Source organism: Centruroides sculpturatus, unplaced genomic scaffold (genome assembly GCF_000671375.1).
Source record: "Centruroides sculpturatus isolate CEXI.00-Female unplaced genomic scaffold, Cexi_2.0 scaffold1022, whole genome shotgun sequence".
Taxonomy (NCBI): Eukaryota; Metazoa; Arthropoda; class Arachnida; order Scorpiones; family Buthidae; genus Centruroides; species Centruroides sculpturatus.
In genome coordinates, this window is record NW_019385182.1 from 225,977 (window position 1) to 250,178 (window position 24,202).

At 40.3% G+C, this 24,202-nt stretch overlaps 2 protein-coding genes across 4 annotated transcripts in view; both read left to right on the forward strand.

Annotated features, from left to right (window-relative positions):
* Positions 1 to 10,172, forward strand: part of LOC111635857 (U1 small nuclear ribonucleoprotein 70 kDa-like) — a 46,576-nt gene extending 36,404 nt beyond the window's left edge. The window contains exons 7-10 of one of the 2 annotated variants that reach the window (XM_023380965.1): positions 1,365 to 1,466; positions 3,001 to 3,091; positions 3,144 to 3,248; positions 8,639 to 10,172. In XM_023380965.1, coding sequence (XP_023236733.1) covers positions 1,365 to 1,466; positions 3,001 to 3,091; positions 3,144 to 3,248; positions 8,639 to 9,095 — 755 coding nt within the window. In that variant the 3' untranslated portion in view covers positions 9,096 to 10,172. The remainder of the gene's footprint in view (positions 1 to 1,364; positions 1,467 to 3,000; positions 3,092 to 3,143; positions 3,249 to 8,638) is intronic. The other variant, XM_023380966.1, reaches the window with a different exon arrangement.
* A 10,911-nt stretch (positions 10,173 to 21,083) lies between these two features.
* LOC111635851 (potassium voltage-gated channel protein Shaker-like) overlaps positions 21,084 to 24,202 on the forward strand; it is a 43,188-nt gene continuing 40,069 nt past the window's right edge. Inside the window, exon 1 of one of the 2 annotated variants that reach the window (XM_023380956.1) lies at positions 21,084 to 21,340. In XM_023380956.1, the coding sequence (XP_023236724.1) occupies positions 21,339 to 21,340 (2 nt within the window). In that variant the 5' untranslated portion in view covers positions 21,084 to 21,338. Of the gene's footprint in view, positions 21,341 to 23,849; positions 24,075 to 24,202 lie in introns of those variants that run through there. The other variant, XM_023380953.1, reaches the window with a different exon arrangement.

The window sequence follows — 24,202 nt, forward strand, 5'->3', positions numbered from 1 at the left end:
TCTTAAATTTCTAAGGTTTTATGCTAGAATTAAGTTTTAAATGCATTGATAAGAGTTGGAATACAAATTTAATAAACTAAATTTTAAAATTTGTGATTTAACATATAATACACAAAAAAAACTTACTTTAAACTTATATATTTTTAACTTTAATAACTTTTCTCGGTTTAAACTCTATTAGCGAAGACAGATTACATAGTAATGTATTAATGGTGCAAAAACTACACAAAAAAACTAGTAAATTTAGCTTACAAATGTAACACAGTTGCCATATCCAGTATCGAATTGTGCTGATATCAAAAGAATAAAATGTGTGTAGAGAGATTTCTTGGGTACAGAAAATTTAATTTAAAAATAAAGGAAAATAGTCAATCAGGTAAGCTAGGGAAAAATTAGACTAAATTTACCACAAAGGTAAGTTACTCTGTGAAATGCTCGGGTGTTCTGTTAATCCCCATAACATTAAAAATTAATATAATATACAAAAATGTGACATTAAATATCACCATCAAGCACCCAGTGCTCTAAAATGATTTAAAAATTTCTAATTCTGGCTGGTAAGTTTTGGGTTTAAATTTCAAAAAAAAACCTGGTAAGTTAAGATGGGATGTTGCTATAAGTGAGAAAAACATGAAAAAATAGAAGAGGGAAACAAAATGTGGATTTTCTCTTACTCGAAGAACAATACTACAAGGCTACTGTGTAAACATTTGAGGGCTACAGTAATTAGGTAAGTTAGGTAAGTCTTTATATGCAGCGCAGTTAAAGCAGTGAGTACAGTTTTACATGTGATTTATGTGTTTGTTCATTATTGCCTCTGTGTGCATGGCCATGAACTTTTTTGCTACTGTTAAAAATATACTTTATACACTCACTTGGTAAGTTTAGATAGGCCAATTGAATTATTTTCAAAGCTTTACATGTTATCCAAAGCAAATATTTCTGCATTCCACTGCAGTGTTTCACATTTGAATTGTGCCATGTGTTTCCCGTAAGACATAAATTTTGGAATAAAGGAGAAGGCTCGGTTAAATAAATGCATAATAAAATGGAACTAGGCCAAAGTATTTTGAAGAAAAGAAACTTAGGTTTAGAAGCATTCGATTAGCTTAGAGTTTTCTATATACAGTGGTGGTTGGTACGGAAAAATATAAATCAAGTATGTGATGGGTATTTATTGCGAAGTAATCGTTAGTGTTGTAATGTAGGTTAAACTTAATGTAGGAAAGTGTATAAAGTGATAACTTAAACTTAGTAATAAGACACATAAATTTAGATTATTCAGGTGGGTGAGTATTTATTAAGTTAGCAATAAGGAGTGCTTTGGACGCTTTTTAAATATTCTTTTGTGTAAACTTCTTTAGCTGCATACAAGCATGCCGATGGAAAGAAGATAGACGGTCGTAGAGTTTTGGTCGACGTGGAAAGAGGACGAACGGTGAAGGGATGGCTCCCGAGACGATTAGGTGAGTCGGTGTGGTTTTATTTTGGTAACTTAGCACATGAGAAATTCTTATTGACATAGGTTTTATTGATAGTTTATCAGTACATGGGTGAAACTGGAGGAGCCCTAAAAATCAGACTAAGAGAACATTTATGTGCTATAAAATATAATTAAACTAATTCAGCAGTGGCCATACATTGTAATGGAAAAGGTTGTGAGATCTCACTTGATAATGTTAAAATACTCAAAAAAGAAAAAAATATTATAAAAGGGATATTATATATGAACATTTAGAAATTATTAAAATAAATGAATAAAAAATGAACTTGACTGATGATGTTCTAACTGTTAGTTAGATCTGACAACCACTTCTTCATGACAAGTAGAATCCATTGGCGATTTCATCCAAACTCTTTTTTCCCATCTATTTATACAGGGGTGCACAACCTGCGGCCTGCGGGCCACATACGGCCCCTTATCAATGTTTATGCGGCCCGCCGGACGGTACAGGCCAAATCCCTTCTTTCATAGTTTCTAAGTGTAGAACATTTCCCTTTCACAAAGTCATTAACACCCAACTGTTTTATAACTTTCCCTGAAGTGAGAAATGGGGAGTTAGCTAGAAATAGACCTATTTATAGAACAACACTTTCTGGTTTAGATATCTAATATTTTAAGTCTAATACATAGTATTATAACGATTTTTGAACAATCAAATAGAATAAAATGATGTTAGAACGTCATTTCCGATGTTATCAGGAAGTTTCTATTTTGGCGGGAAATCTTCAATTTTATGCTTCGGAAAACTTGCTTATTCGTCTAAATAGCGTCAAATAACAAAAATAAATGNAAATATATTTTAGAATATTATCTGTAAACATGTATGTATGATGTAATTTATAAATATTATCTGTTTTGCTAAGTTCTGTACAAAAAATAAGGACTTAAGAGTGGTCATTAAGACCCAAAATGCATTTCCATTAATAAAGTCAATATCAATAAGAGTTTTTTGCATGATAAGTTACTGAAGAAAAGCCAAAAACTTTAGGGTTTTTAAAAAATCCACAAAAACCAGTAACAAAATGATCAAGTGCAGGATTTGTCTTTAAGAAATATCTTTCATTTCCACAATAAAAAGTATGCGTTGTTGGATTTGTAGACTTACTTTCTGATCATTCCTCATATATCGTAAAACAAGTTGGTTACAAGGATAAGTTAAATCATAGAAGATGGAACTAAGCACTGTTTAAAATTCAATATTTATCTGTTTAATATAAAATTGTTGCATATATATTGAATATGAAACATGAAAATACTAACATATACAACACCAAACCTTATTTGAGGAATCCACAAAAACTTAATGGGCTCTGGTATTGTGTGTTAGTAGACATGGAGTTATTATTTACTTACTTTAAGTACACAAAAAATATATTTTTCCTGCACTAGAAAGTATGTTTTAGTAAATATACATAAAAATACCAAATATATTTGGTATTTTTATGCATATTATTTTACAATGAAACCTTGTACTAAATTTTTGCATAAAACTTTAGGTGGTGGACTGGGAGGCACTAGAAGAGGTGGACCAGAAGTAAATGTCAAGCATTCTGGTAGAGAAGAGACAAGATTAGAAGATAGATATATGTAAGAATTTTTATTTTTTAATGAAATAGAATTGTTTATCATTGACTCTTAGTTCTTTACATAGTGAACGTAATGATCGTGTGAGAATTGATAGGGAAAGGGAAAGACGACGGAGTAGAAGTAGAAGCAGAGAAAGACGAAGACGTAGCCGAAGCAGGTTGTGATATTTTTCTGAATAACTATAGATATACTAGATTAATTTTTTAACAAAATTATGTTGAAGTGACTGACTGAAATTTGGGAGTAAAAACAGACTTTCTACAGAAAAATGAATGGTATGGCTGAAAGTCCCTTTCAGCCATACCATTGTGAGGTGTTGCTTTGGTATGGCTGAAAGGGACTTTCAGCCATACCAAAGCAACACCTCACAAAATAATAGATAATCTCCCAGTCTCCAGACTGCACTGCTGAAACTTGTTTTAATAATGAAATATGGTACCATCATTAGTTCACAAGTAGAAATCTGATACTAAACCAGCAACATAAAATTACAAAACTAGAGACTTTTTACTTAAGTTTCAAAAAATTATCAGAAAGAAATAATCTGAAAGCTAAAAATTTTATGAAAATCAACGAAAGTGACATACTCAGTTATAACATGCAAGAAGCCTAATTTTTGACTGCCAGAACAAGATAGATAAATTTCTCATTTATAATTTAGTAAAAAGGTTATGGAATTAGACCTTATCTATAAATAAAAAGTAGAAACTTTAGTAACACTTTATAAAATAATGTTTAATTTCCCACAATATGTTTATATGGTTTTGGTTTCTTTTTAGTGAAGCCTTTTAATATGTTCAATGAGTCAAAAGTTATTTAAGACCCTTATACAATCAAACTGGCTGGGAATTTTTGCTCTATAGAAACATGTTATGCTTATGAGTAACTGTATTTGTGAGTCACCCAGAAAGCTACCATCTTGAATTAATCTAATAATGTTTAAATGCAATTGAGGTCATGCAATACATGAAATGATGCTAGAATTTAAAGAAATTTAATGATGTGCTTGTTCTCTTTACACTCTAATCTGTGAAAAGTTATGAAATGAATCTAACCAATGTTTTCTTCCAGCTGGGATACCTCTAACCCTTGGGGAACAAATCTAGATAATCTGACATCTAGAGAGAGGAGTTTGCATGATATTGCAAATTATTTTCATTAACAATTTCTTTATAGAGTCCTTGCATCACATATGTCAGTTGTAAAATTGCTGCAAGAGTTCAAAGAGACTGAATCGAGTTGAAGATAAGCCATGATTGGGACATTGAAACTCATCTTCTAACATCAGGCTGATCTGGATTCATTCCTCGTGTATTACAGGCATCCAAGCATTGTTTTATCATTCCTGGAGAGCAGAAATTTGTTAGATTCATGTGTTTAGAATTTTTCACAGATTAAAATTAGACAGAGAAGTAGTAGTATGCCTTTGCATTTCTCTGGAAATTCTAGCCTCAGTTCATGGTGTTGTACGACCCCACTCCCATTTAAATATTTTGAGGTGAATTCAAGATGATGGCTGTGTGGTTGACACACATCATATAAATACATTTTCCCATAGGTGTAACATGTTTTTGTCATGCCAAAATTTTCCCTGCCAAACTCAATTCAATTTTATAAAGATGTGAATTGACACTTTGTAGATTGTACATTAAATTAATGATTACAAACATTTGTTTTAAATTTCAAAAATGCACTGTATTGCAAAACTTCAGGATAGAGTGGTGCTTACAGATGGCAATCCTAGTCATACTATATAAAGCTGAAAAACCAGAATTTTTCTTTCTGTCACTGTATGCCAAAAATGGACACCAGGGATGCCCCTAGCTATTATTTAAATTAACAATATAAGTTATTTTATATTTTTACAGTATAATATTCAGTATTCAGTAATATTTCGACTTACGCGAATATGGAGTTACACGATTTTCAAACCTCGTCAATTCGTCTTTTGTTTGAGCGCCACGCAACTCTTGATTACTCACTCCTCCCACACTATTATTCAGCTTACATGTTTGGAGATGTCGCGCCGAATTGACACATAGCTACAATTTATTTTGTGTTATTTATTTGTGTTTGTGGTATCTATGGAGACTTGAGAGACTATGTGGTGATTTCTTGTAACCGTGAATGAATCAAAAGACGAGATAAGATTAACGAGAACATTTATTAGCTTACATACATCTGACTTGGATTTTACACAAATAGCAAAATTATACCCCGACTTATGCGGTTATTGCTTGGTCCCACCTATCGTGTAAGTTCGGGGTATTACTGTATTATTACTTTTATTTGTAATTTGGTATGCCCCGATGCCTGCATCGGGCCTTTCGACTGGTATTATATAAGCTTAAAATTTCAAATATGACTGTCGTGATGTGATATTCATTACAAAGTAAAGCAAAGAGTATACACTACTGCTCAAAGTATAAAGTAGAGTTGAGGCTTGTAATTAACCCTGGGGTAATGCAGTGGGGTGTTTTGCCACCCCCAACGTTTTAAAAGTTGCACTATTCATAGATTTCGCAAGAAATATTTGTGTCCTCTTCAGTAGCTTCGTGATTTTATATATAGAGCATGCTCAGAAATTACTACGATGCTGCAGAAATTCCAGTAAGAGAAAAACAACAGTTTTCAGTGGGGTGTCAAAACACCCCACAGTATTAATTACGTTTTTTTTTTAATTTTACAAATATTTATTTAGTTTTTTTATTTTTAAAATAACTATAATGTGACCACATTTATTATTTATAATATAGATATAATAATCAATGTGAATAAAAATAATTTAAGTTTATTTTAATTCAAAATGGCTGACTTTCATAAACACACTGAGAAAATACCAAACATAGCAAGCTGCTTGTCATTTGCATTGAGTGCCAAAGTACAATGTTAGCTATTGAATCAGAGTGACAAAAATGCTTAAACCTGATCCCTCATTATTGGAGACCTTCTTTAAATTGGTGATTTATCAAGTAATTACATGTTCTCCCTATTCTTCTTCTGTTTATATGTCAAATGAAAAATAAATCACTAAATTTAAAAGATTAGTTTGATGATAACATCTGCTCTACTAAAACCAATGTTCTGCCTCCAGTGTACCAAAAAGTTTCTTTTTTGGGACCTAACACTGTAAATTGATATAAAATATTGTCCGATTAAGAAGCTCAAGGGGAAAGAGGTTAGACCTTGTAAAAAAAAGAAAGGATGGGAAAACCATGAAAGACTTCCATATGGCCAGACATGCTCATAGATTAAGAAAAAGAAGATGGAAAGCTGCTGTAAGGTCTTTGGTGTACCAATGTTCATGGTAGTGCCACTAGTGATAGCTAGAGAAACGTGCAAGACACTTCTGTGCCTGCGTGAAAACTGGGTGAAATTGTGATCACTTTCCTTTTAATGGATTCAATATTAACTTTATAATTAAAGAGATATTTAGCAAAACCAATGATTTTGACTAAACAAAATCATTGGTTTTGCTACGTAATTGTAGTTGTTTTTACTTATTTTAGTCATTAAAAATAATGCAGAAAATTGATCTTACTATAAATACTCAGAAAGTTCTTCTGGATATTTATCCTGAAAAATGGAATAAAAACAATAGAGTAACTATCACGTGCAGGTAATGCACAGTATGCAAGTCATGTTAAAATTAAAGTAATGATAAACTTATTAGTTATTGCCATTTTTGGAAAAGCAAAGAATGACAAAGTGCAGTTTTTAGTACAGAATTGTTTAAAAAATGCAGAAATTTACAACCTCGTGGAAATTGTCACTTTTTAACTATTCAACATTTTCATTACTCTTTCAATGGCTGAAGAGCTATCTTATAGAAAAACATGGTTGAGTGACATAGGCATTAGTTCACTTCCAGGTTGTGTGCGGGTGCCATCGGCTCTCGTTTCTTGAGTTTACCATCTTCTCTTTCTTAATCTGTGGGCACACTGAAGGTAGCACTCAATATCATGCACTTGTGTACATGGTCTGTCCCAAAAGTAAGTGTACTGATTTTCTATTTAATGACTGCATCTTAACACATCATTAATTGGTATTTTTGCATTGCTAGATATCTCAGCAGCATATCTAGACTTGTTTCAAGTTGATCAGTTAAGTCAAATGTACACAATCTCTGTGTAAGAAAGTGTTTTAACACATTGTTACGTTTGAAATAGAGTAAAATCTCAAACAATATTACGCTATCAAGTTTTGTGTGAAACTCAAGAAATATGCAACCAAGATATTTGTAGATTTAACGAAAGCTTGTGGAGATGCCACTATTGAGAAACATGATGTTTAGATGGCACAAAGATCCAGGGTAAAGACGATGCTTGTTGTTTTTTTTTTATGGCCATGGAATTGTGCACAAAGAATTTTTACTTTCAGGACAGGCAGTTAACAGGCCTTCTACAAAGATGTCTTGGAATGACTTTGAAAATGGGTCAAAAAAGTCTGCAGGACATTGCAGAAGATTGGGTACTGCACCATAATAACTGCCTGCTCACACAGAGTTAACAATTTGAGAGTTTTGGCCAAGAAAAAATCCCCGCACACCCACCTCCTCCCTAAAGTCTGGACCTAGTTCCATGCGACTTCTACCTATTCCGTAAGATAAAATCCAAGTTGAAAGGTTATCATTTTGAGATAGTGGAAAACATCAAAAAAGTTGAACCAATGAACTAAACACCATTACAGAAAATTACTTTAAGTACTGCTACAACCAGTGGAAAAACTTTGGAACCACTGTGTGATGTTGCAAGGATCATACTTTGAAGGATATTGTTTGTAGTTTGATGTAACTCCTGTATATTTTGAAATAAAAAATCAGTACACTTACTTTTGGGACAGACCTCATACAGCTAATATATTATTTTATTATTCCTACTATATAAGATAGAGGCTAGTGCAGAAATAAGATATAGGCTAGTGTAAATATTTGTCTACATCCTGTATATCTATGCTTTTGCCTCATTATGTTTTACAGAATATAGTAAGAACATAGAAGAGCTTAATCTTTTCTCTTGAAAATTTCCACTCCTAAAACTATGCAACACCATGAAGGAATAGCATAGCCACATGCAAAGTAGAGTTGACAGAGATATGCAGCAGACATCTGTTTATTCAGTAATATGGTCCCAAGATGTTCAACAGGAGAGAGATCTGGCCAGGAAAGGATGCAAATTCTGTTCAGGCCAATGAGAGTTTACCACGCATACGGTCAGGCATTATCGGTCGAAAAGATTACCTTGGTTTCGACTAAATCTTTCTGTTAGTCACAAATAAAGCTAAGGATAAGTAAGATATACTGCGAACAGGGTAAGACAAGAGGACACAGCTGTCGATAGTCACATATATACATAGATTTATAACAATTACAATTATTGGACAACAAGTATGTCAGTTATAATTTAAATGTTTCGTTTCTGACACCAAGAGAGGCACATTAAATAATTCCGCGTAGTTGGGTGTTCAAATTAAAACTTTCGATAAAGTAACGCGTGGGGTGGAAACCGCACGGTTGTTTCACGATTCTTAATGGTTAATGTATTGCAGGAGCCGAGAACGTCATCGTGAGGGACGTCACCGAAGAGAGAAATCCAGGGATCGAGGTCGAGATCGCGATCGCTTGGAGGTGGAAAAGCTGGACGGATTGGACGGTGGCGTGGAACTGATGGTTCCCGAGTTGGAGAAGAAGGAAAGAGAGAGGAAGAGAAGTCGCAGCCGCGAAAGAAAACGTCGAAGGAGTCGTAGCCGCAGCAGAGATCGTTCGAAGAGGAGAGAGCGAGACCGCGAAGGAGGAAGGAAGGACAGAGATCGGGACAAAGACGAGAGAGTTAGAGACGATTCGCAGATGAAGCAAGAAGTCAGCCAAGACGGATATTCCAGCAGCAGCATGGGATACGAAGGGGCCGAATTCAATTATCCGGCCGATCCGAACTCTTTTAAAATCAATAATTATACGACCGACGGAACTTACAGCGCCTACAATACCGAAGGATATCACACTTAGGGTAATTTTTCAGTGTAAAGTAACTTTATATCCAATGACTGTCGCCGTTCTTCGGTCGATCCATTACGAATTCGATACAATAAAACAATTAATTTTAGATAAATTGGACGAGAAAAGCGTTCGATAAATAACATTTATTTCTTATTTAAAATCGGCTCGAACTTGTCAGAAAACGAGAAACCAGATCGCTTAGTTCCGCTTATTGTTAATCGTTAGTTTTAAAAATAAAAAATTCAATGTTAAATAGGTAAGTATAGATGATAAACGAGCGTATCGATCGACCTTCATGATGTGATGTAAATTTTGACTATTGTTGTAATTCTAAATCTTAATTAATTCAGGTAAGTAAGAATGTGACCGACGACACTCCCGCATTATTGTTAACACGCCGTTTTGTTCCATGCAAAAGTTTGGCCTCATTAAAGTAAGATGGATTTACACGTTGACTGCTTTTTATCCATTTCCCTTTTAGTTTTGTGTGTTTATCTCGCAAGATATTAACGGAATATAAACCTTCGATCTTTTAAAACCTGTCCGGAAGTTGGGAAAGTCGGTTTGTGTGTACGAAATTTTGCAAAAATGAGTTTATTCCCTGCATGTGCATAAGTACAGTAAGTAAACTTGTCTAATGGTGAATGTATTCTCACTTGAAATGTTTATAGATACAACAGTAACCAGTCGTATTATCTGGAACGTCACGCTAGAAGTCGAGCATTTATAATGCATAACCGAGTTTACTTTCAATGCTTTAATTATTCTTGTTTTATTGGGTATTAATTAAATCGATACGCTAATGTGTAATTTAAGGGTATGGGGCGTAAAAACGGTCGCTTTACACGGGCCAATTTCCGTTTTGTTTTCGGATTTTCCCTCGAGTGACTGAATTTTTCAATTGTAAATGTGCAGTAATTCTTGAAAGCATCTACTTGTGTACCAACGATGCAATTGATCTAATGCAAATTCGTTACGAAATATTCATATATTTTTATTCTGTTCATTTAATTGTCATCATTTATACCTTTCGGATTTTCGTCTTTAATAGTTTCAAATATCGGCAATAAAAAGTATTTAAAGTAAGCAAATTGTTTGTGGTTTACTTATTCTGCGTGAAATCTTTGTCTAACAAGTAAGAGCAATGACTGCCACTTTGCCGCCCCCTTTACGTAACACGGTCCAAATTGCGGAAATCGAGCGAACTCAGACGTAAATAGGTAAGCGTTAATACGTGGTAAGTGACGTTATCCTCGCTTACATTTTGCGAATTATGACTTTAGTGGTCCGGGAGGTCAAAGGTTGCAGACCGCTGCTCTAGAGTGAGGAATTGTTTAAGAATATGCAACATTCGGTTCACTCGTCACTTATAGAATTTTGGGTTAAAATTAAAGCGTCCGGTTATCCGGCATTCGACATTGTTCCGGATTAACTGCAATGGTCGAATAATCGATGGTTAGTTTAATTCAAAATTTGCTACACCTAGCTACTACCGAGCATTGCAGAAACAGGTAAACCCATTAAACAGTAACAAAATGCCTTTCTGCCAAAGCGTCGGCCTGTGATCTTTGTTAAAGAGCCGCTGTTACTGTTACGAAGGATGGGTATAATTTCAATCGCCATTTGTGTGACTTAATAATTTGCTCAGTTATTCAATGGCCGAAAATTGTGCGAATAGATGGTTGCCGACTCTTTGGTGTCAGGCTGATAAATGACGAAGCTACGACTCACTTTGATTTTAGAATATGCGAAGTTAATTGTATTGCAACAAAATTCACTCTCTGCCATTTAAATCCGCTCAATATCCTGGCAGATGCCAACCACCCGCAGGCACGGCCGTGTTGCGTGTTATCTAAGGATCGAGTGGGGTTTCTTTTGCCAACGTTTACTGCCGATGCCTTATGTTTTGATAATGTAGAGTAGGGTCTTCCGTGGTGAAAAATACCATATTCTCTCTCAATGCAAGATTTTTTAAACTGTCCTATGGGCACAAAGAGGACCTTTTAGCGAGTCATTGTGAGGATGGGGCCCTCAGTCTCGAGTTTTTCGTGTTACAACTCCCAATGTGTCGAACGTGTCACGTGGTACCATCTCGCACTGACGTCAAATCGGTAGTCTCGAGTTATAACTCGCGTGCTTTCCCATCTCACCACGCCAGTTCCTATTCACCGAGTCCAGCATGCGAGATCGCTACACGAAAGTGAAAATGGCTGACGGATACGCTATTCTGATGGTAAATGTAACACGTGTAAACTAATTCGCTTTTGATTTGTTTACAACTTGTTACGGATAGTTGATTGGTCGAATTATTATAGTCTCAAACCCACACGCATTGTAAATAATCCCATCGTACTTAACGACACGCGTCTGAGTATGACGTATTTCCGCTCGCCTTCGAGTTCGCTCGATGGGTTTAACTCGAGACTTCCGATTATGCGAGTGGGTTCGATGACGTCGATTCGAGTACAACGCGAAAAAGTCGAGACTAAGGGCCCGGGACGGACTACCACCCGAAAAATTCCCGGGGCTTCTTCGATCCCGAGTTCCCAGAATGGCGGTTGCCCCTCGACCATCCGCCCGTTGCTATAGAGACTAGTGCCAGGGATGCTGTTTAATGCGCGAAGGTTGAATTCTAAAAGTTGAAGATCACCGACCGTAGTTGATTTGTCTCTCACGCGCAATACGAAACTGCCTTTCGAAAGCGCCAAATTTGCGACTCTTCCTCGATAAACCACATTAAGTGTCCCCATAAACAGTGAGCGTGGAGATAAAGACGCGTATCCGGGCAGAAGAAAATTCACTACTATATTATCGGCAGAATGTGGCAGAAACTGCTTCGTGCAGTGTCAAGGCACTCCGTATCTCGCTGAACTCGAAGCGTGGTAGCTGCTAACCACGTTTAATTACCACGTATAAGGCGTACTGTACGCGATACATTAGATACGTATTCGGTGAAAATTGGATACAGCGTATTTTCGTCAAGCGCGGATGAATATCCCGAACGGATCTTACTCATAAATATTTCTATAACTGGGTAATAACGGGACCTTTATTCATTGGTTGTTCGTCCAGGATCCGGAACGAACCGCTGGTGGAAAATTTCCTCCCGTTATTCGATCCCGGGCGATAGCCTGCCACACTAACTTGATTAATTCGGGGTCCGACGAAAAAGTCAGGGAATTTTTCGCGGTACGGGGCCGCCCCATTGCGGGCTTAAACAAGAAAAGGCCCTTTTAGTGCCCGCGCGACGGAAAGAGTAAGTAGAAAAATAAGCGCTCGATACGAGCCATCAGCCAGTTTAAAAAAAAATTAAGTGCTTCCATCTATTGAGTATAAAACGAATTATTTCTTTTTTTAATTTTTTTAAAAAATTGCATAATAATATTCGGCTCTATATTTTATAAATAAAAGTTGACGATATGATTTTTACATTTTTTAAGTGCAAAAGTAACCGACGGGGGGTTTTACCTGTGGCGACATCTGTTGAGTATTCTAGAAAATTGATTGTATCGATTCGTAAAGGTGGTCCTGGTAATTTATTTTCGGGTAGTATTCAAACGGTAGCTTAGCTATAACTTGTAGTGATTATAATATTTTATAATGATAGTTCGTAACAAAGAAATTACCTCCAATTATAATTCACCTCTCAAAATCAATTAAAGAATATACATTTTTCTGAAATCCTGCATGAAAGAGTAACGATGATCGTCATCAATTGTAATATTAACCGCAGTGTTTCACCAGTTTCGGTGGAACACGATATTCGGTAAGTCCCGCCTAACATCGCTTAATTGCAGTATCGAGTGAAGGATTTAGATAAGAACAGTTTTGATGGATCGGATCGATGGGATGAGGCAACTCGACACGCGAAAGGGAGAAACGCCTCCCGGGAGAATTTCTGTGGAAAATGAACCCTCGGCCTACAGTTCTGGAGGACCCGGAAAATCTTTCGTGGCGGTTCGTCCCGGATACGTCGAGCCCACCCCTCACCACGTTCCGATTCGATCTGGTTGTAGAAACCAGTTACCTATTTCTTCGTACCCTTCGTTTAGACACTAGTCCCACTGGACACTCTATACGTTTGCACACTTCGTAACAATTTGGCACTCGATAATCGACCCAACGAGGTTGTTTCCAACTCCGCCGGGATTAAAATGGCCATAATTTCCGTGATAGGTCCATCGTATCCATAGTTTCCTACGAATACAATGGACCTGCCGAGGGAATTATGATTTTATTCCGCGTGCTTTTCCGTACGTTTTATCGCGCGTATGAAAATGAAGAATGTTATCGTATAGTATTCGAAAGGACCCGTTCTCCATTTTGGTTTTAATTCGAGCATACCCGAAGATCCTTTTTCGGAATAATTTGTTAAGGGCCTACACTATAAAGTTTTTCATTCATCTACGGTACACGTTACGGGGAGAAGCGAAAACGAACCGGTACGCCATTCTTCTAGCAACCTCCAGTTATATTCTCTTACGTCACGATGTTCCACCCCGTCTTCCAAACGCGTCGCGAATCTTCAAGTTTATCTTCGACCGAGCGCGAGATAATAGATCGTTCTGTGTAGCTCACGAGCGGAAACTAATCACACGAGAGGGCGAAACTGCGTGACGTAACAGACCAGCGCAGTTTCTGTCCCGAAACCGTGAAAAAAAATCTTTAATTAAACAGTGGTTAAGGAGCGGCGCCCGTATACTCATCCGGATTACGCTACCGAAAACACAGTTTTACTACATAAAATCGTAGAGAGGTCCAACAAAAGTTTTATACGACGACGTCACAGGTGCCGCCTACCTCATTTGCATAGTCTGGAGGATCTGTAGTTTGCTCCGCAGTAACTGTACAGTCCCGACGGATAAACCAGTACCATAGTACTTCCGGTTTTTTATATTTCGGGAGGATTGGAAGTCACGTGTTGACGGCATTTCTCTGGGAAGACGGGCCACGAACGGTAAGTCGCTTTTCGAATTTTATTTTTTTCGGTCGGGAGGATGACGTATGACGTTAAAATAAACCCCCAAAATAAAGGTAATAAGACAAAATAATGGTAGGGAACGAAACGAAGTGGGGGTTCCCCTACAAAATCGTGCACCAACGAAAAGACTCGCGCAATTTGTACTTTTGCTGGTCTTCTTCTTCCGCTTATCGAATCTACGCTTTCATAAATCTTTTGTTTCCAGTTCGATCCTCAGGTAGTTGTTACGTCACGTCGTGTCATTCGGAGGCCCCGGTACAGTATTTTCGACGGTCGAGCGCTCGTCATGTAACTCGTAATGTTAGTTCTTATCGCCGATGATCCGAACATTAAGGCGCGAGAAAGACTACTCCTTCGATTATTCGATGGTAAAGTTGTATTTTACAACGGGGAGATTTTTAAATGGATTTCGTCTTCCTTGTCGATATTTTAAGTCGGAAGTTTTCGCAGGAACCGAAATCTTCGTAATGGATCTATTTCTTCGTCTTTTCCTCCTGCCGAGCACCGCGTGTTTGCACTGGCGTAGGCAAGATCCTAGTCGTTCTTCGTATCGTATTTCTAGAATTTAATCCTCTTACGTCTAACACCAGGCAGTCGCCACCGGATCTTACGTCAATTATCCGGCCCCCACGCGTCCCGGGTGGAACATTACGAAAAATTCCCGCACGAACCCGTTCCGAGTGACAAGTTCGTGCTTGTCGGTCAGATCGTTTTCTGAATGGCGTCGTAAAGTAACTTTCGCCATGATCGGGTCGTAAACGCCAAAAAAATGGGCCAGACTCGAATTATTCATTTTTACAGACACTATCGATGCTTAAATTCGTTAATTCATTTAATTATGTATCGGGAAGAGTATCAAATTTTTATAGACGGCCGGTGCAACACCCTCTTTAATTTTAGATCCCTGCGGAACATCACTGTAGAAAATGATGCCATATAAATATTGAATCACTCTCTCCGAAACTAAAAAAAGAAGGGGGAACTGCACAGATATCGAGTTTCTCCTCCGCTCTAAAAGTATCTCTCGCTCTTTGTTACTTTATGATCCACGTTCCGATTCTCGAATGTTACCCAATACGTCATTACACTAATACGGCATCAATTGCAATCCCCTTAAAATGAGACCAGGGGTAGTTGCACGAGTCATTTACTAAGAACAGAAGAGAGTCGAATTGGTTTTTCGAAGCTTAATGACGTAGAGCGGGGGTGAGGGACCTTTCAATCGCTTATTCCAAGAGATAGGCGTGAAGAATTTAGCACTCGTGTATCGGAAGATGTAATTAGTAGTGTGGCCTTTGAATATTAAGATACGGGAAAAGTATTGCCAGCGGACGAAGAGCGTGCGACTTCCGTACGTTACGGCATTGATTTTCAACCGGGATGCGGCGAAGTAAGGCTTCTTACGCCACAATAACGGTACCATAATAGTTTTTACGCGGCACTTATTACTAAAAGTGTAATAACTTTACGTTGACAAAGCGAGGGTGCCACAAAACAAAAATCACCAAGTTGGGGTGCCGCTATATGGAAAAGATGGCAAAACACCGAGTTACGGTCATTAAACGGAGCTACCGATTAGCGCTTTATCTCTTTCGTCACCGCATACCGGGCCCTACAGGCATACACTTATTAATATTGGCACGCCGTGCCAAAAGACGGGCTCCCCGCCGGGTCTCTAGATACGCAAAAATTAACATTTGACAGTAAAATTCTAGAAAAAAATGTGGCATAAATCACACCAGACTATTTTATAATTAGATTAAATTTTATACAATAGAATTAAGTATATTTGGGCAGGAGGGAGAGGAAAAAATGAAGACGTAATTGTAATTAAAATGATTCATATCGTGCAGCGGTCGCAATTGTATGGGGTTTATAAGCAATAAAACTCGGATTTGTTATTTTATTACGATTCTCTCGACACGTGATACGCGCGGCGTAATTAAATTAATTACATCCTAAGCGCGTACATTAAAATTTATCGCCGAAGTCGTCGATTTTCCCCCCTCGAATACGTCACAAACCGGAATCGAGAAAAAAAAGTAGCGGCGAACATCTGTCGAGCCGGGCGGTGACGTAACTTCCGAAGTCACCGTCGTTAAAACGAAGTCGTGGACGGTTACGGCTTATAAAAAAGAAGGAATTTAACCCGTAACCGGGTGTAAAAAAGGCATAAAACGGCCATTTTTTTGTCGGGCACGTAACGAAATAAATTAACAAGCGGACGAGAGAATAATTTGGAAACGTCACCGACGACTTATGTCCTCGAATCCAATGGAGGTAGAGTCGACCATCTGTCGCCGGCTAATATTTTTCTTGCCGATGTACGCGCTTCATCATGACACGGAATACATCATCATGCCCCTGCAGCATTTCAGGAATTTTAAACAGGAGAACCAAAACAAATTTCGCGAAAGTGCCAAGAGAATTTCCGGCAGGAGGAGGAGTTTGCGCGTCGCTTACCACCAAAGGCCGAAAGCCAACGGCTTCTACCCGTTACGATGCGAGGAGGACGCCTTTCCCCCCGCTCCTCCCCCCACTCCCGTTACCGAGACGGAAGTCGTCAAAACCCGCAGCCACAGGTGAGATTAATTTTAAGTTTAACGGTTATTACCAAATGCCCTCCACAGATGGCGCCACCCGCCACTCGGCCCTTCGTCCTATTATCTAATCGCTTTTTCTATCGTTACGTCATCCAATTACGCCAAATCGATTGGGTGTAGATTTTTAATTCGAAATTTTAAGATTTACGTCACGCGAATTTCCGTTTATATCGAAAGTTTTGCTGGAAATAATTAAGAAGTAAAAATGTTTTAAGACGTAAAACAAACAAATCGCTAAATTTGGAGAGTTTTAATTAAAAATATTTTTAAGAAAACGAAATTTCAATCCTTCTAAAAATAGCCATTTTATTTCCGGGCGGGGGAGGCCGAGTCGCCGACTTCCGGAATTTTCTTTCGGCCAACTCTTTTAAACAATTGCGCGCGTCAAAAGAACTTTTCTTTTATAAAAGTGACGTTTTATATTTTTATTTTTAATCATTTTTATATTAAATGTCGACTTTTACGAATAATAGTAATGAAAAAAATCGACAGATGGCAGTAGATGCTGTCGATAAAATTCGCTTTCTTGCCGTTGAAAAAGTGTTTAACATGTTGTTATTATTGTCAGAAAATCGTTGTTATACTCTATTAAATCCGTATTCGGACTGACGTTTAAAATTAAATTCGAAAAGAAAAATTACTCTGGAAAAGGATAAAAAAAAGAGAGGAGGGAGGAGAAGCGCGACATGGCCACAATCCATCAATAATTTGTCATATTTAATTAAAACGGACAGTCGGCGACTTAAAAAGAGTTTAGCTTGGGTAAGGGGTTAGAGAAATTATCGTGAATTCGTCCTTCCGTAGGAGCGATTACGCTAACATCCGGTTAAACGGAACCCTCGTAATAGTGTATAGTATACACTATTGATGGATAGTATACACTAGTGTATAGTATACTACTGTCGGGGATGGTGTGTGTGTACTATTACCACCAGTGTATACACACTGGTGGTAATAGTACACACACACCATCCCCGACTCTGGAAAGATACGGCTTAACTCTGGTAGTGGTACGTACAGTACACACTGGCACGCGCCACACCCGTAGTAGTAAACGCGCGATCTCCAATAACGCGATGGCCGGTAAGACGAAGATAGATTTAGTTAAGAAAATGGCGCTGTGCGCATCTTCTAGGTCGTCCCGTTTAATCTTTGCGATGTCGGAAGAAAAAAGGCTGGGGGATGCATTTAAATTGAATAAACGATAAATATTAATATTTTTATTTGCGCCGTTTACGAATGTTTACGGCTGGAGTTTTTGTTTATGCCGAGTTCTGCAATGCGGTGTAGTTAACGCCATCTGGCGTACGAATTTATTCATAAATAAGGGAGAATTTGATTAACAAACCTCGAGAGAGAGCGAAAGATACGGATTTATTTTTAATTACGGCAAACGGCGACATTAATTAAAATTTACCTTCTAATTCGATTAAAATGGCTTGTCTAATTACGTAAAAGTCTAAATTTCATTTAAACGATCGATTCGCTTTACGATTGGTCCGAAGAGAGTGCCGCGTCATCGTTTTTCGAAATTTTAAATATCGAACGGTGATTGGTCGATGGGTTTTTTTATTTTTCTCCCACCGCCCGCCACCGTTTTCCCGGCGTAATTCGTCCGGTCGTCTGTCCTAAAACTTTTTCGGGAGCGGAAAGGTGGGTCGGCGCGTATTCCGCTAGAAGACGGCCGGAAATCGATAGGCGGAAAGCGCCTAAAAATTATGCAAATTAATCCGTAAAATGGCCATTTAAGCCCCCGAAATTATTCCGGCGGACGTTAATTAAATACCGGTAGTATTTGGGTTTAAATATTGATTGACGAGTTTCGGATAAATCAAATACAATATGGCGCCGGTCGGATAACCCGCTTAAAACAGATTTTGTCTTCAATTAATTTCAATTTAGCGCAGTAAACAATGGGTTTGATTTATCGAGAGGCTCCCAACAGAACAGCTGCAAATGAAACGAAACGTTGACATTACAATAAGTAATCAGCACGCCCGATACGATTTATATCGGATTTGCCATTAGGAGGAGGGTAGAAGAAAGGAAAAAAAGGAAAAACATAAAAACTGATCAATTTGTGGGAATGAAGATATGTTCTGGATCACGCAGTTTAGGGAGTAATGCGATCTGCAATCTCTCCCAAACTACCAGAAGACAAGTAAAACACTGGAAAAAAAAAATAAATTGTAAAGTATTAAGCGCAGTATCGAAGAAAAAGGATCCATTATGTGGCAAAGGCGCGCGCCAAATAATGCATCCATCAAATTCGATTAAAGAAGGTAACAAAAGACATAATGCAATTGCCAGAAACTTCCCAACACGAACGGCAAACAATTTTCTTCCCAGATGCGCAAAATCCGCGCGTGAAAATGCCCGGGGCATTTTTAATTACCCGGCGTAATGCCCGACTTCGACGTCATTAGCGTTATTGTTACGTATTAGACGACGCGGTAATCGTTCTCTGATTAGCTCGTTTGGTGAAGTGTCATCATCGCCGCACGAACTCTCCCCCGCCCCCCGCGGAGGGCGCGCGCACCTTTTAATAACGTGGCCGAGAGAAGGAATAAATTGAAGAGGGGGAGGGAAAAAAATCGGATATTATGGAATTGGGTGAATATTTTAACAAAGGCCAATAATAAAGGAAAAACGCCTTATCTGAAATTGTCACCTGAGAGACGTATGGACGTTGGAATTGTTCCAAATAGTCCACGTTGAAATTCAATTTCTAAACAGAAATTGAAGTTTGACCCGAACTTAAAAATAACATTTTTATGCTCTCGCTTTATTGTTTATGTAAAGTTTAGGGGGATTAAAAATTGAAGTCCGCGAATAAAATGTATAAATGTACTTTTTTTTCTCTTCCTTTCCTTCGTTAAATTCCCGTGTTTTAAGTGTTGGGCGGAGGCAATTTCTTTGCGCCTCTTCCACTAATTTAATTGATTTCTAGGGTAAATTTTGCAAGATTTGATCCGCTAAATGACCCTAAATTACCCTTAATCTAGTTTTTTTCCCCTTAACCCGGGCGACGTGTGTTACTTTGCGGATTGCCGGTGTCGAATGGGATGGCGGTACGCGCGAGATAAATACTTTATGAGACCGAAGCCACGCGTGTCTTATTCATTAATCTCACCTGGTAGAAGGGAAAAGAGGACGATCGTCACCTTTCCGTGCGACTCCATTAACCGTGAGGCTCTATTAACCGTGCCGCTCCTTCTTCTAATTGATTTCTGCAAGAATTGCCGACGAATAAATTTACGGCCCGCATTTAATTCGGCCGCCATTCCAGGTGTCGATACGATTTAAACACTTAAACTACTAATCTACCCCATTAATAACGCTAAATATCTTGTCGGCAGTTGATAATCCGCGCTCTTAATATACTACTTGCGACGTGTACGGGCATTAAAATACACGAGAATTGTTTGGGACCGACTTTTCCGTCGCCCATGAATTTTTTAAACGCCCTCTTTTTAAATTCATATTGTTCTTGCCGGGCATAATTACAGTCTACTTTATGTATATTTAAGAGGGGGGACGGGAAAAAACATTGGGAAATGCGCTAAATCGAAGGCGCGCTTCTACTCGAAATAACGGAATTTACGTAAATCGGAAACAATACGTCGGTGGTCGCGCGTCACGCGGCGTAATCGGCGCCGCGAATTAAAAAGCGTTATTCGGAGGAATTTAACGTTTAAATTTGTAGAAAACGTTGATGCATAACATTATGAACGTGAATATTTTATGGACGTTTTCCATAATTAAAGAAGCTGCCTTTTATTAATTTAAAAGCCACATTAGTCAATATTCCTCTGTCGGGCGCCATCTGTTGACCGTTTCCTAAAGCTATCTGGAAATATTTACCCTCACCCCGATTTAGCGCCTCCCGAAAGGCGTGTTTCTTCCCGCGTTTAACGGAGGAAAAAAATTCTAGGAAATTTTAGAAATGCGCGTAATTAATCGGCGACTTACAAGAATTTCGTTACTAATGCCGGCGAATTAGCGTAATAACCGGGATTATATATTATAATATTAATTAACATTTACACGCCGAGTACTGTATAATATTAAGCGATGAATAAATTTAAGCGGTAGAGTGGGGAAGATTATTAAATGTCTGCGAACGGTAATTGCGGTAGTGTTGGCTCCTTTAATTATTCCGCTGTCCCCCCCGGGAAAGTGTCTTCGGAGTATCGAAGGGAGGGGGGAGAAATTATAAATATCTTTCGAGTGTATTTAGCAGTAGCTTTTAACTAGTTTAGGCAGTGATTCAAGGGGTATGCGCGCGATTAGAGCGCGGCCGGCACCTTTCCACTTAAGGGCAGGTGGAGGGACGGTGGAAAAATGCAACCCCTTTAAAGTGGGTTAGGCGAGAAGGAAATGTTTATTTGCTTAAAGAAAGAGTTTGGTTTAGGAAATAAAGAGGATGTTTAATTCGTTCGACAAAAGAAACGGTTAAGTTCCTTCCCCTGCTACTTGGCAAGGGTTCGGGAGTGGAATCTGCCAGCCAAAACTCTAAATATAATCGCCAGTTGCATACATCCCGAGCATCTTTTGGTGAACAATTGATCGGATGATGTAGCACCTGATTTGATCGGGAGCTCATCTCCGATTTAACGCCAATCCCGTGAAGATGTGAAAAAATGCGGCCTCTTCCGGACCACCCAAATGTAAGTAAAATCGAAGAATATAACCTCTTATCGCCGTCCTCCATCTTCGTCTAACGTTTAATTGTTTGTTCCAAGCCTCCCGGCCGGTCGCCATTTTGCCTAAAACTAAATTACTCTTCCTTTTTTTCGGCTTCCCCCTCGACTGGCGAATTAAATTAGCGGCTTTAATGATTCTCCTATCTTCGAATTCATCTTCCGGCATTCCTAAGACCCATTTACGCGCTCCCTGCCCATATACAGGCGCGCGCCGATTTGTTTACCCCAATCACGTGGTGGCCTACGAATTACGCAATTCATAAATTTTAAAAAATCACCCCGATTGGCGTTAATAAGCCGGAAATGCGCGTGACGTCGGAGTTTGCCTCGCCATTGGCCCCTGGGAGCGGGCCGCGTGAAGCGGGGAAGGAGTTAGCGCCGGGCGTAAAAACGGGGGAAAGGGCCGGGTTATTAATTCGTAAACACTAAATATCGCGGTGTGAATTCCCCGCGTCACTTCCGATTGGTTTTATTTAAGGAGTTTAACATTTGCATACGGTTTAAATTTCAAATTCGGTGTTGGTAGGTGTTAAGCGGCATCCGGTCGAGATCTTTATCACTTACTTTAGCGGAAAAAAACCAAAAGAACTCAAATCCCCCGGTATTAAAGGTATTAAGGCACGTGATTTTTTAGATTCGAATTTTATGTTTGTGGATTACAAAGCGCCCCGAGGCGAGGTTCTCCGGTGTTTCCATCTTATCAATTGTTAAAGGCGGTGTGACGTTGGAGCGGTTAGCGTAACGACCGGTGGCCCACGTTCTCGTGGAAATGGCCCGCCTACGGGGAGCGATGCGCACGTTCCACTCGGACGAATCGCATTAACACCGGGATTGCCAGCACTCGCCGTGTTCCACCAGGGGGGTTTTAACAGTTGGCAAAAATGTCTCCCCCCGACGACAATTCCCAGCCATTAATCTTTTTAACGTCTGCTAATCGCTTTCTCGCGATTAAGTTATTAAATTATTAATCTGTAGCGTTATCGCTAATGCGGTGGCTTCTCGATCGTTGTTTTTACGCGTACTCTATTCTTAGTCGGCGCCGCGCTACGCGACCGTCGCGTCGACCTTCGAACCCGACTCGGATCTTAACTGCGTCACACCCTCTAATATTCTCCACCCTCCTCGAGTCTGCCAGCTGGCGCCGGGAGTGCGAAAGATCCGTGAAAAACGCGCGAGGATTCGAACCCGATCTCCGACGAGGTAGAAGAATGGTCGAAGAAAAACGCCGCGCCCGGCACGCGACGCCGCGACCGTTCCCCGATCGACGACATTTTACGAAATAATTAGCCAGGGTCGACAGTTTAAACTTGAATTCTTGGCAAGAAATCTGTTAGAAGGAGTTTCGTTGGTCGACGGATAGCGCGCGACGTCACGCGTCATCCCGAAAGCGGAAATTCTTACCTCGGAAGCGGAAGTGGTCGGTCCTAATCGTTCGTCCGGTCGAAGGCATTAACCGACGTAAATTATTTATTCGGGGTGTTTCCCTAATAACGGTTTTATCCGATACGTCTTCCTCCCGACGCCCCACTTCCGGCCAGTTCCACTTCCGGTTGTACTTCCTCCTTTCGTCCTCCGACTCGAAAGCGGGAATTCGGTAACGTTTCCGAAGGCGCGGTTAAAAATATCGTTTCTGGAACGAAGAAGGGAAGAGCGAAAAAACGTGGAAGGACGAACGAAATCATCTCTGCCCGGTCCGGGGGTGGCGCGAGGAAGATTCTTTCCCCGTCGCGTGCTCGAACCCGCAATCGACGTCACGGGTTTTGACCGGGCGCGTGGAGCGTAGAGGAAGAGGAGCGGCAGACCCTCCTTTACAAGGGATTAGAGCTTCTAACGAAAGACACGAGAAACTGCCAACCGGGTTTATTCTAAACGTAAATTGGCTTTACGTCTCTCGAAATAGGTCTTCGCTTCCGTAAACGGTGGCGCCAGCTCTGCTTCTCCTCCGCTTCCTCCCCGTAAACATTCCTCCCCCGCATTCCGGTTCGAATCCACCCCTAAGATCCCGTCTTCGCGTCCTTACCCGGGTGCGGGGAAAAGCGTCACGGACAGACATTCCGCCGCGTCGGGCGCCGAGGAGACGGAGGTCCGAAGTCCCGCGGAAAGGGGGGGAGAAAGAGCCGAAACGGAATGCGCGTGCCTCCGGAGCGCCGGAAATCGGTTCGATACGGACGGCCGACGGTCGATAGTCGTCGACTCCGGTTCCGATCTCCGGCGCGGCATTTCCGCGGAACCGGCGCACGTTCCGGCCCTTCCCGCCGACGGAGGCGGGGGAATTTCCCTACCCGCGGCGGGAATTTCCCCCGGCCGCGGCGGAGGGGCACGTAAAAAATAATAATCGGCGTCGGCGGAGGTTTCGGGCGCGCGTGCCGCCCGGGGGCGGGAGGCGGCGGAAAGGAGGCGAAGAGACGAATCGAACGGCGGCGGTGGACTGGCGCTACAGCAGCGACGCTCGGCGGTGGTGGTGGCGGAGACGGCGGCGCAACAAGGCATTCGGTGGGAAGCGGTCGCCGGAGATGTAGCGGGGCGTCGTCGACTAGGCCACGAGACTCTTCATCTACCTGTGGATATTTAAGTGTCGATCGTCGATGGCCATGCTTAGAGGTCTACCGGGAGGCGCCGGGGGTGGCCTAGGAGGCGGCCCGTGGGACAAACTCATCCAGACTTTCAACAAGCAGCAACTGTCGCAAATCCCGACCAGGTGAGTCCGACGGGGGCCCTCCTGCCCCGCCGCTTATCGATTCCCTCCGCCGCCCCGCGCCCTCCTCCGCGCGCGCGCCCGGCCCGGACGCTTCCCCTTTGACCCCGGAGATCGATGGCAGGCGGACC